Source organism: Brienomyrus brachyistius, chromosome 19 (assembly GCF_023856365.1).
Source record: "Brienomyrus brachyistius isolate T26 chromosome 19, BBRACH_0.4, whole genome shotgun sequence".
Taxonomy (NCBI): Eukaryota; Metazoa; Chordata; class Actinopteri; order Osteoglossiformes; family Mormyridae; genus Brienomyrus; species Brienomyrus brachyistius.
This window is the reverse complement of record NC_064551.1, coordinates 10,196,334-10,209,748: the sequence shown is the minus strand read 5'-3', so window position 1 is coordinate 10,209,748 and position 13,415 is coordinate 10,196,334. Positions and strand designations below refer to the sequence as shown.

Sequence of the window (13,415 nt, the reverse complement as noted above, 5' to 3'; positions counted from 1 at the left end):
CAAGAGACTATGCTGGACCTCATATTTGTCACAATAGCCAGGTTTAGTGGCACCAGTACTCTGGGGAATGAAGAGAAAGTGAGGAAGTCATAAAGACAGACCTCCCTGACAGGTGTGGGTGGGTGGGTGTGTGTGTGACAGATGCTCTTGCCTGCCCCCATAACCCCGAAAGTGCTTGTTTTGTCGTGTGAAAACAATGGAAATACCCCACCATACCAAACACTACAAGTCTTCATGTTATAATGTCATTCTATTCCATAGAATACGTAATCCCGGCATCGTACTCACCCTGTATCACTAGTTACACCAAAATAACAAACATACACATATATATATATACACACACACACACACACACACACATATATATATATATATATAAAATGTGTGGACTGAGCTGTAGAGAAAAAGTGTGGAAGGCAGGGTAAGACTAACCACTGGAGATATAAAACTTTCATAAATATGAACATTTTTGGGCCATAATGTAACAGTCCTGCTCCGAAGAACATGATTGATGGCACCCCTTTGCACCGCTTGGAGTTTGAGGTCATCTACATGCTGACATGAAGGTCACCTTGTAGCAGGTCATTACAGAATTAAAAAAACTGAGCGTTGTGAGGCTCAGAATTGTGAGCGTTGTGAGGCTAAGTCACCTTTCACTCTTACTGAACCTTTGGCCAGATTAAAATACTTGAATTCTTTGTTGTTGTTGTTTTTTTTTTTAAAAAAAAGCAAAAGAGTTGAAAAAAAACACACCTTTATTTACAGGGCAGTAAACACATTTTTTATAAAAACAGAATTGTGAGAGTTTTGCAAAATGGTAGTAAAAAAGGGCAACGAAATAATACATTTTTGTAAGCTAATAATGGGTCACAGAAACTTTGCTACAGCTGACTTTGCATTAAGCAGATGTCAAACGTAAAAAAAAAAAAATCAACACTATAAAAACAATCTTGAAAACAGTTTTCCCCAGACCTAGTGATACTGTACTGTATCATGTATACAGTGAAAAAATAATTCTCATGCTAGTGCCCTGCCTTTTCTTTAGATAAAACATGCCAACCTTAGCAGCAACAACATCTAGGTCCCTTAGCATTCACTGTACTACAAAACAAAACGAAAACAAAACAAAACAAAAAAAAGTACATTTGTTCAAAAGAGAAATTTTTTCCATACAGTATCATTTACGGGCAAGCTGGCATGAAATACAACTGAATTAAACAAAAGGACAAAACTGAAAGACACACAATAGTAGTTTTAAAACCAAGTAGTCAAAATACGTCAGAAGAAATGTTATACTTTTTTAAATATTTCCCGTGAACTAATTTGGTATGTAATAATGCTTTTAGACACATACTGTTTGTCTGTTTGTCACAAACGTGTGAGTCAGGAAGACCCAATACTGGAGAGAAACACTGCTTGTTTTGCCAATAGCAGAAAAACGATCTCATGGAAAATAAATTATTCTTGTTGTTCTTTATATTAATATCAATAAAAATACATTTAACAGTTATTAAGTTTACCTAGGGAGTTTAGGCATGTGTTCCATTTCACAAAAAAGAGTAAAACATCATTATCATACATCATCGAAACATCTTTGGTTTGTTGAAATCCAACAAGCTTGTGCACAATGACACCTCCCAACTGTTGTACCACAACAAATAGGTTCTGTGCTGCATCTCCACCAGCTTCATGCAGGACAGAGTTGATGTTTTACAATCAACTTGAAGTGTTTTCCTTTGTTTCTATCATTGCGCTTGAGGCCGTCACATGACCAGCGTCCTGGTAGAGAAAGTGTTAATGTACTTGTGGCTTGGCTCTGGCACCAGCAGGTGATCCTCCGTCTTCCCACAAGCCACTGCTTCCCATGCATTCATCTATCACCATCAAAAGGCAGAGAAATGGAGAGATTTCAGCGTCAAGTTTTCAGTGGAGAACATTCGTAAAAAATAACCACAGAAAATAATGCACAAAGTTCAAAGGTCTGAAGGTTTATTTAGGTGAAGTGTTACACTGGAGGTTCTTTAGCTATATAGCTGTGCAGTAGCAGAACTGCTCCGTAACTGTGTACCAGTATCACTGCTATCTTAGCATGCTCACAACTTTGTAGTTACATTCAACGTACCAGGTTTACAAGTGAAATTGTCACAGAAGCTGTTTGATGTCAACAAAACCTCGATTTACAAGATAAGCCTTTATATTTTATCAGAATAATCACTTTTGCCCCAGTGTTACATTTTCTAAAAACCACACGGTCAGTCCTACATTAGCAAAGACCTTCAACATCCAGACCTTTACAGCTGCTCTCTAATCGGTATCACTAATTCCAACTGTTATACAGATCGTGTGTTGATATCTTTTCACTTCCTGATCACTGAGGAAAAGCCAGATGCACTGACAAAGCCCACAAAGGCCACAAAACCCACAAGCCCCGCCCCTTACCTGTATGGGACTCCCTATGGGCCTTCGTGGAACATGGTACACTTTAACGTGGCCATCTTCGTCCTTTTCACATCCAGGCACCATTAACACTGAGCTGGTAAGGAGGTCCTAGGAGGGAGAAACACAATAAAACTGTATTAATGCCAGAGGTATTGTTGGGTCCACAGCAGATCCTCCATGTTCCCATGCAATGGGGCTGAGACTCTTTGCAGCTGCGAGTAGATCCTTTGGAAGGACCTTTGGAAGAGGCTAAGAGCTAGATGCTATTGAAAGCTGTCCATTCCTGTCTCTCGACGGTCAAGGTCGAGCTGGTGTGAGGGAGGCGTGCTGGCTTGTTGTGGACACAGGAGAACACTCACAGGCATGTTGTCCAGGGAGCTGCTCGGGGGAAACAGCTGGGTCTGGAGAGACTCCCCCTCCCACTGGAGGCAGCTCCGCTCACAAGCAATGTCAATCTGCGAGCACATCGAGGATGGGTTAACCCACACGCATCCAGTTAGGTAACACCTGCACAAGCATGGAGCGCAGGTCAACCCACACACAGCTATTGAACCCTACACACCACCTGAGGCTGCTCAGCCCATCGAGACTTCGGTAATGGAAAGTACCTCTCGTTTGATCTTCTTCAAGGATGGCTGGTCATCCAGCTCGATCCCTGGAGATGCTTCGTCCTCCAGGGGCTCCTGCTTGATCACCTCAGCCAGGTCGGGCTGCATGGGACTGTGCGGCTGGAAAACACCCGTATTTTCCAGGATCAGAAAGGCATCATAACAGGAAACTGGGCGCGTGGCCACGGAGAGTCACATTACTCTTCGGAAACATTAAGTGTCATGTGGGCTCAGATGATTTTACGAGATCGCTGCATTTTCTCAGAGTAAAAAAAAAATAAAGTGTTGAATGCTGTTGACTCACCAACATCTTTAACGGACCGTATTTGATCTCCTGAAGAGCCACAGAGGTCCGGAAAGGTGTGGGCGTTCGAGGGGAGGTCTCCATGATCGATCGCCGGAGGTTAGGGGTTCGGAAACTACGAAAAAGCAAAGCATAGTGGTTTGATACTGACGGTCCTGTCACGGTGACGCCGACATGCTCGAGGAGGAGATAGGACTCACATGTCGTTTTCTTTCTGAGGCTTGAGCGCGTGGTCACGATGGAGAGAAGCTGCACTCAAAGACTTCTGGGAGCAAAGAGGTGTTGAGGTTAATGGTAGAAGATCAATGTCCGAATTTTCTGGAACCGTGTTAAAAAACTGCAAGAAAAACAAAAACAAACAAACAATGGCATGTTAATATCAACTGAAATGCAAACACAAAAAAATCATTAGAATTTTCACAGTGAAATGCCATGTTTTGATTCTTGAGGACAAGTTGAGTTTGACGTGGGTTTTGGCCCTTGTTTCACGTTAACATCAGTCTTGAAGAGCTTGAATTTTGAATTCTGAGGTTTACATCGCTGCATACATCTCTTTACCAGTTACTGACACTTCATACAGAACCTGGAAAATGCACCAAAAGCTAAAAATATAACCTTCACAAAACTCAACTTGTGCTTGTCCATCAAAGGTGAAGAAAGGGAACTCAGGAGCAACAGTGAATCAAAGGGGGATCTAGAAGACCAAGGTGTAAATGGAGGTTCAATTTGAGACCTACTCCTACACAGGACTGACTGATCCAAGAGAGGCAGAAAGTCAGCAGTGATTGAGCCTAAGGCACTGAAGAGGAGTTACACTAATTAGACGCTGATCTACGTGCTGATTAGTCTGTTGATTCTGAACCCGTTCTCAGTCATTGTTGGCTCTCAGCTACCTGTGAAGGCGAGAAGGGCAGGTGTTTGACAGGGGACAACCCAGGGGAGGAGCAGGCCAAGGAGGACAGAGTGAAGATTCCACTGTCGGCCTCGTCGCCGCCCCCCCCCTTGGGCGAGACGCAGCCCCCAGAGTCCTGACTGACAGCTGGCTCGTTCAGGGCCCCAGAAGCAGCCCTGCTGGCCTGGCCCACACCACCTGCTTTGGGCCTGTGCCCCCAGGCCCGGGGGTCCTGAAAGATGGAGGAGGCAGAGCTTTCAGGGGCAGTTTCACTCCATCTTGGCGGGTTTTGGCCAGGGGTGGCGCCGCGACAGACCCCCTCTGTCAGATCTTCTTCCACCGTACGCACACTTACCGAGTCGATGACGGAGACGATGTAGTCGGGCAGGGTCGACACTGGCTGTGGCCGGCCTGAGGACGCACCCTCCTCCGGCAGGCAGCCACGGTCAAGTGGAGGGGGTGGTGCTGCCGGGTGCTGCTCCCCTAGGCAGGAAGTGGTCACGCCCTCCCTGTGGGGCCCCGTCCCATCAGCCAAGGTCCTGTTCCATCCTGGGTAGCTGGGCATGTGGGCCTGAAGAGAGCCACAGAAAGGGAACTCAGGTCCGCCTTGCACAAGATAAGGTGATTGCATCAATTCAGCAGTTTGCATGTGAAATCAGGCCCAGATGTTTCCTTGCACTGATGGTACAGAAACCATTGGATTCTTCATAAACAGGTTGGAAGATAAGCTGTGCCCTGCAACCAGTTCGCAGCCAAGGATATTTAAGCTACTAGCAAATGGAGGGAAAAGTGGAGGCTGGTCGATCTTATTAGATGTGCATTTGGTAAGATCTAGAGTTATGTAACTTGCTAAGGAAAATCGATTCAAATTAAAGAAATTCACTTTTAATGGATATTCCTCTAGTTTTAAAAACCAGAAAATGGTATAGAAACCAGTAAATTAAAAAACTGCTTTCTTAAAAGTACTGAGGATAACATCTTTAAACGTTATGATAAACATTATTAAAGTCTCTGGGGAAATACCGCAGACGGTAAACAAAGCACTCTTACCGGCAAGACTGCCTGCCCTCTCAGTTCATTCTCAGTCGACTTCAGCAGCAACTCGATCTCCTTCACCCGCTTCTCCTTCTCAGGATCTTCATCATTATAGCACCTCTGTGATGACGAGTGAGGTGAAGGACCCAGTCAAAATGCAGGTGTACAGGATGACACAGACGAATAGAGACTGCGCCGGCCATCAGCACAGTCACGGTGTTCAATCCTCGGTATATATTTGAATGCATATTTGTTTAAAAATTGTTTCTATACACCTTACATAACCCCAAGCCTTAAAACAACACTTAAGGAGGTCAGCATCCACCTGTTACACACTTAAAGCAATATGCTGTTCAGCCATAGCACCGTCACTTACCTGTATAGCAGCGGCCCTGCGATCTGGGATGTTCAGAATGTTGACATGCAGGAAAGGTACCTGGATCACGAAATCAAGAGAGCAGAAAATGCATTTCAGTCTGGAGCAAGTCTCAACAGGCGATCGCACCTCCAGGTCAGGTCAGGTTTGGGCAACTGGAACAGCTTGCAGAATGGGTTTCTAAGAGATTCCTGTTACCTGCTAGCATCACAGTGTAGCATGACAACTACAAGAGTAGCTCAAGCCTAAAGAACTAGCTAGCTAATGCTAACCTCTGCCACAAGCTAATAAGCAGTCATGCTTAAGCCTCGACACATCAGCATATGGAAGTGCAGGCAGTTCATACCCGGGGTGTCTCTGAGGCGGGGTAGTAGGGGAAGTCACCGCTGACAGGTGATGGCGGGGGTATCTGGGAGGGGGGCGAGGGGTGGGTGAAGCCCATGAGTTGACTAGACTTGGAGTACCCTGGGCCCATTGCTGCTGGGCCAGGCTTAGGGGCCGGCTGCAGATAGCCCTCCTGCTCCACCTTTCGCCGCATGGTGGAGTTCCAATGGTTCTTGATAGCATTATCAGTCCTGTGCAAGAAATGAATTCATGAAAAATTAACCTTCTGCAATCCCCACCAAACTGTCAAAGCATATATTACTCCATCCACTATGGTACATACACACTCTGCATATATTACACCATTGGAAGATTTTGCTGAGTTCACATTGGGAGGAATTAAGAACTCAAACCCAGAGTTGGACAAACATGGCATCCCATAATAGTGCATGGGGATTGTACAGGGTCCTGCTACCTTCCAGGCAGTAGTTTGGCAATCTCAGCCCATCTGTTCCCCAGCTTCTCGTGGGCTTGGTAGATGATGCGATCCTCCTCCTCCGTCCAAGAGGTCTTCTTCACCTCAGGGTTTAAGTGGTTGTGCCAGCGCTCCCGACACTGTTTACCAATCCGGCCCTTCAAGTGCTTGGCAATGACGGACCAGCGCTTGGGCCCGTACTTCTGCACCAGTTCAATCACCTGCACGACCCACAACACGTTAGATTTAAAAGAGTCCATGACAAACAGGAGTGTTGACGACCCCCACCCCCCCCTATTTAGAATGAATGGTTCCACAGAATCTTGGATGAGTGTTAGTAATGAACATAAATTATCCTCCAGGAGGCCCATATTTCATTGGTCCATTATTACATTACTCAATATATCTAAACACCATTTCACCTCAATCTCACCTAAATTAAGTGTTCATGTAATCTGTCATAGAGGAAACCAACAGGGCATTTGTCCTAGAAGTCTACACATTATTTAGCAAGTTAAGTGGTATTTACCCGCTGGTCCTCCTCCTTGGTCCACGGGCCTTTGATGAGTTCTGGGTTCAGCACTTTCTGCCAGCGATGCTGGCACTGCACATCTGTGCGGTTCTGCTCAGAAATGGGGGAAAAAAGCAGAGCCGTTCAGGCAAAGGGACTATTCAAGCTCATTTCTCCACAATTTTACCACCCTTTACTAATTTCAAGACATTGAAAACGTACATCTGTTTCTTGACCGCATTCGCCGGCTGGTGCTCGACCAGACTTCTCCCTTAAACTACATATGAAAATAGCAGGTGCCTGAAATCCTTATGTAATTTAGAAATGAAACAATTCTAGTTTTCTATTCTATTTCTACAACTCGATTAAAAGTTTTATTTGGAGAAATGAAATCACCTACAGGTGCAAGGTCATTCTAAAGTGGACTATCAAAACGGATTCCCATTTTCCCCAAGCCAAAGGAGACACTTTACAAATCTCAAATAAATGACACCTCTCGAAATCTTTTCAAAGAAATGCAAATCGGCTAATACATGTCCGGATATCTACCTCAAATTCTGGCTTTAGAAACATGCAAATGGACTAAACAAAATGTTAGAGTGAAAAACCACGGTCATGAATGACATGGCCTGGTAGTATCTCCTTTGCTCTAGAACACAAGGCATTTCTTTAACAAGGTGGATATTACGAGTTAATTATGGACACATATAAAGCGTAGATATAAGAAGGATCTATAATGTCATTGCGAAAAGGAAGATAAAATTGTTGAAGGGAGGCCAAGAGCCTCCTAGTGCCTGATCATTGAGAAAGATGCCGTTCTTACAGGAAGGAAACTGGCAATAACTTTCCAGTCTTCAGAACCATGGTGCTCAACGAGTTTCTTCAATTTTTCATCCTGCAAAAGAAATATTAGTGACTGTTACTAAACACCAGCCATTATTACTAAGGTTGACTAAGAGAGTCGCTAAGACATCATTACACCCTGGTAGTTTGGTTTGGATTTGTATGGTTTGGAATCACATGAGTTGCATGTGCGATGCAAGTGGATCACACACACATGCAGGTCAACTAAGTCAGCGGACAATCGGTGGCTCTTGCCCACCTCATCCCGGGTCCACCGGGTTTTGCCGAGATGCCGCTTCCCTGACTTTGGCACTGGTCCATCGTAGTCGTGGTCGTAGAGTTCCACATCATCATCTTCCTCGTCGCTGCTGTACACACTATAAAACAGGGGGAGAAGCAGCATTAAACAAGAAGCTGAAACTTTTCCTTGTTCCATAAAAAAAGTGGAATGAAAACTGTGAAAACAAAAATAAGCCCCCCCCCCCCCTCATCCAAAAAAAAAAAAAAAAAAAAAAAAAAAAAAACTTACTACTGACAAAACCAGTAAATCTTGCAGGATCAGGTTTGAGTAAAGTAAGACGTAAGGTACATATTTTGAAAAACTGGTTTTAATGTTTTTGGTTTCCACAGATACGTGAACAAGAATTGGCAACGTTAATTGCTTTTTCATGACTTCTGCATGTTCAGACCTGTGCATGTATTGTTGGACAACAAGATAATCAGCCATTTGGCAGAAACTCCACCAATCAAACTTCAAAACAAAGTTAAACGTGGAGAATACTACACTGAAGCAGGAGATAATGCCCTTTGTGCACAAAGCCTATATGAACTTAACCCTTACATTGTTGGCACAAACACTATTAGGAACCATTACTGCTACTGAACAAAGGAAAACTAGACAACCACACTTGCTTTATTTCTACTTCCTTAACAGGTATATTTTAAATAATATATGAATTAATTACCAAAACAATACATAATGTCGGTGCAAATCAGTCAGATTTTTCAGATTATGCATTATTGACCAAATGAGTCAGTTAAGTACCATAATTTCCCCCCACTGACAATATACATGGAAATAACGTACGTCTATGAAACGAGTATTAATTGTACTTTGATCACATTAAAAACTGTAATAAACGTATCGGCGAAAACTTGAAGTTTCAGATTAGTGAAATAAAGCGCTCACAAGAATAAAATTAAAGTTACATAAACCGACATGTAGCAGATGAAATATGGGACCAGCACAGAAACGGTTAAGCCAAAACCAATTAATAGCGTATACGGCACTATTATGCAAAATAAGTTGTTTTACTTCATACTTAGTTTCTGGATGAACAACGATTTAAAAACGAGAATTTATTTGTAACAAACCATTTTAAACAGGTCCTCTCGTTATTCGGTTAGCTGACATTGGTGAGTCACTCTGGTCGCCTCATCTCAAACTCTCTGACTCGCAAGTCAAATTGCACAACGAGTTTATTCTCTAAATTACTTTTACTCCTTGAGCTTACAAAGTCACCTTTTACCAAACTGCAGCTAAAACACTCAGGGGAAACGGCGGTGTGGCAGTACCATGGACGCCTAAGTTGTAACCTCTAATTTCCATAGAACAGCGATCTCAAGTAATTTTCTATAAAAAACACTCTTTGAAAATTCAAAACTATGACGAAACGTATTTAACATAAATTATTATGAATACTAATTGCATAAAGAATTCCATGTTAGATCAATAAAAACTAGATTAGAAATGTTTAACTTCCATTTAAATCAATTAGGAGCGATTGGCATGGTGGAGAACAGACCACAGCGTGTCGCGTATGAAGAAACACACTGCCGCTAATTCCTCCCGCACTGAGCCCGTAAGCTGCCCGCATCTGCCGCATCCCGGCCGGTCGCAGCGCTCCCTATGCCCACCTGTCACCTGACCTCCGCTACCTGCTTCCCCTCGCAATGAATGAAAATATAAATGAAACGACCCGCAGGCACGCCGGGCTGCCCCGTTTCAAAACTTTCCCCATCTGCCATATGCTCGCTGTGACATTTCCACAAAACTATCAAAACCATATCGTAAAAAAATGAAATGAAATTAAATAAAGTCCACGCTCCTTCAACAGCCTATTACCCACACGCTGATAAGTGCACCTTCACACAGCAGGTATAAGCACATTTATTACAAAAAACTATAGCAATTACGTAAATAATCTGCATAAGCATGCGTAAAATCACATAAATAATATTATGTTTTTTAAAGTGCAATGCATTAATGCGGAAAACAACAAAAAAATGCTTTACCGTACCTATGCCTTGGCCGCCTAGCCATCATCAAGGTAAGAAAGCGGTGACTTGCTGCAAGTATTCGTCTATAGCACTTGGAGTTATCTCGGGACAAGGAGCAGGTTGACATTAAAGAGTGAAGGGAGTGTAAACAGATGCCATCAAACAAAGCTTTTTAGGGCCCTCCCTCCGCGCTAAATTTGGCGCCCCATTTCTTTACGCAAGCGCAATATTCTGCTGCCCCGGCGCGAGCAAGGCGCGTTTTTCGGTCCGGTCCCCGCTAAACTCTCAGCACTTAACATTACTTCTTTTTTTATTGAGGTGGGGCTAACTGTTACTGTGGAGAATATGCACAATTAAGGAATGGGGTATGTAGCAGGAGTGGTAATGATCGGTTTGACTAAGTTTCTTCTCCCCCCCCTGTATTTATTTTTGGTTTGCTATTACTGTGGATACTTGGGAGCATAACATGTCCTCCATGCTTTTCTAGAAAGCTGCTAGAAGTGAACAGGGACTTTCTAAAGTTAATATTTAATTTGTATTGTATAGACGCTCGCATGTGTAATATTAGTTTCACTTTGCAAAATGTTTGTTTAAACCTATTTTGCTTAGTAAACTCCAGACGATCGAGCAATATTATTTGTCTCCGAAGTTTAAATGTTGGTCAGAAACTTGTAAATGGTTTGCTTTTTCCGTGAATGAAACTTCACGTTAAATGGAGAAAAAACTGACACGTGTCTTACCTGTTTCTAAGCGGAGAGAATTACCCCCCAGAATACTCTATAATCCCACTGTTAGTAATGAAATACGTTATAGGCAAATTAAAAGTCGAATTGTTTCCCGGATATGAGTGTGTAAACCTGTGTATTCGCAAATGAATAAAACTATAAGAACTTAATAGAGACTTAGCTGAATTAGACGTGCGTTCGCGTGCGCTAGAACAGCACATGGCGCCGTGCTGTCAGACGAGCTCCGGTGGGTTTCCCACATGTCACATTAAGATGTAAATTTATGAGCTCGATGAAATGTGGTACTACGTTACTGTCTCACATCAAGGCTATTAACAACGTGGCATATTATCTCTGCGAAAGGAAAATAAAAACTGCCCGCGTGGTTTTAATAAGGTCCGTAATCGCGGTGTAATTCTGCCTGGACGCCAATTTATACTGACTTGAGCCTTTTACATACCGTTTCTAAAAACCGGTTAAAGTGATATACATTTAAAATGGGCTGTATCTATTATCTGGGCAAAAAGCTTTGTGTTTTTGCTGTTGTACTACATCGTATGCCAAGGTAATCCAGTTGAATCTTCAAACAATTGCCAAGACAAGCTATTTTGAAAAGTATTAATACCAGTACTAATTTGATCACAATATAAACTCTCCGAATCTTTAATTAACGTAGAAATATCGTTTTATTTCCATAGTCTATGCTGTCTTCAGCCAGGTGAAATAGTACAGTTTCGTGTATTGTAACGTGAGCTTCCTACAACCGGAACTATTAAATAAGAGGAACAATATCACTTTCCCTGATTCATTTTACTTGTATGGTGCTTTTTCAGAAAATATTCGGAAGTTTTTTTTTTTTAATAGTTTAGTTTACGCCACTCCTTTATGAATCAGAACAAAGTGGCAAAACCAAAGGGAAATATCCAATATACAACGTTTTAACTAGAATTTTAGCAGATTGGTGGAAGTTTCAAACTCTGGTTTTCTGAAATTTGGAATTAAAGTTTTCTTGAAAAAAACTCATTTGAATGTTCTTGTCACTTCCAACAATTATCTATCTATCTATCTATCTATCTATCTATCTATCTATCTATCTATCTATCTATCTATCTATCAGTCAATCAATCATGATTGTAGTGGTACCAGTCTCATCCACTATGGGCATTTTACAGTCAGCAGTTAAAATTCCTGCATGTCTTTGGACTGTGGGATGAAAGCAGAGTAGCTGGTAGATGCTCATGATCCATGAAGACTCTGCATGCACCTCAAAGGTGGGATATGAACATGTTGCCCTTTACATCCACTTTATCAGTTTTTATTTTCAAAACACATGACTAATCTTCAGTAGAAAAAAATGGGAAGAAAAGGCCCTATCCTTATATTTTTTAATTATTATTATTTTTAAATTACTGTTATATTATCTGGGTGTTGACCTCATTCAAAGAGACAATTTTACAATTAAATCTCAAATTTTCAGTGAAACGAAAAGGTAATTCTAGAGCTGTTCATCAACCTGGAGAGAGATAAGGCAAATGAAAAAGACTGATCAGTTGTGAACTGCCTATGAAAAATGTTTTTCGATAAGATGGATGCTAAGGTTTATCTCATTCATGTAGTATGGTTGTCTACTGCTGTGTATCGTTATATTCTGTAGTTTCTGTTGAACATCGTGTGCCACTGAATGAATGTGAGTGTCTGACCTTACTGCTTTGATGTCAGAGACCCAGTTGTCATGCTTGTTCATAGATCCAAAACTTATACATTAAGACAATGAGCCTTTGCTTCAAATGGGCATCTCAGGAAATGCAACCAAGACAGATTGAGTCATTCATATTTTTGTAGATATGTACATAGTGTTTTTTAGCTCTGTGGGTGTCAAAGCTGCTTAAGTTTGTCAGTCTAGCTAGACTCAAGAGTTGTTGCATGGAAAAATAGCCCCACAGTTGAAGGTAGAAATAAAATGAGAGAGTTCGTACTTGCTGTTGATTTTTTTTGGTCATCTGTAGCTTAAGCAATGCATAGAAAAAGCAAAAGCTATGTATCTGCCACCTTGCACTTAAGATAAGCCGTCTGAAACCAAGCCTGATAGCACTGCAGATGTCAATCTTGGGAATTTGGTGAATTTGTAGCATGTTCTTGAAGATTAATGAGCTATTCATAAATATGTGCAAATTTTATGTTTCATTCGCATGACCCTCAGTGGTTAACACATTTTGAAAATAGTAAAGGAAGTACAGGAAATGAAAGCCCTGTGGGTGCATTCGTGACCCTTAACCTTGGCTAGCGCTGGAGGTGAGTGTGAGGGCATGTCATTTTTTTTCTTTTGATGATGTCAATTATTTATTTGTAGCGTGGCACGGTGGTGCAGTTATTAGAATGGTTGTCTTGCACTTCTGGGACCAGGGTTCCGTGGCTCTGGAGTTTCTTCCAGTTTCCCCCCGCAGTCCAAAACCTGCTAAGGTGAATTGGAGTTTTTATAGTGTTTGCCCAGTGATGGGGTCTTGCTGGGATGATCCCTGCCTCGTGCTCATAGTTTCTGGCAGCCCCATAATCCAGTATAGGACAAGTGGTTATAGAAAATAGATGGACTAATATGTTGT

General features: G+C 42.1%; 1 protein-coding gene across 2 annotated transcripts; it reads right to left on the bottom strand.

Moving 5' to 3' along the window:
• Positions 1-740: 740 nt before the first annotated feature.
• On the bottom strand, positions 741-10,999 carry myb (v-myb avian myeloblastosis viral oncogene homolog). 2 transcript variants are annotated; one of them, XM_048986543.1, is made up of 16 exons: positions 10,111-10,999; positions 8,070-8,187; positions 7,791-7,862; positions 6,986-7,078; positions 6,457-6,677; positions 6,004-6,232; positions 5,658-5,717; positions 5,297-5,401; positions 4,602-4,817; positions 4,248-4,478; positions 3,555-3,691; positions 3,355-3,469; positions 3,051-3,170; positions 2,802-2,897; positions 2,443-2,550; positions 741-1,877 (listed from the first exon to the last, which is right to left on the bottom strand). In XM_048986543.1, exons 1-16 carry the CDS (start codon positions 10,215-10,217, stop codon positions 1,767-1,769), a joined length of 2,139 nt encoding a protein of 712 aa, XP_048842500.1. In that variant the 5' UTR covers positions 10,218-10,999; the 3' UTR covers positions 741-1,766. The 2 variants fall into 2 exon arrangements, with proteins under 2 accessions (XP_048842500.1, XP_048842501.1); XM_048986544.1 differs by lacking the exon at positions 4,248-4,478 and having other exon boundaries at positions 10,111-10,990.
• Between the last annotated feature and the right edge of the window lie 2,416 nt (positions 11,000-13,415).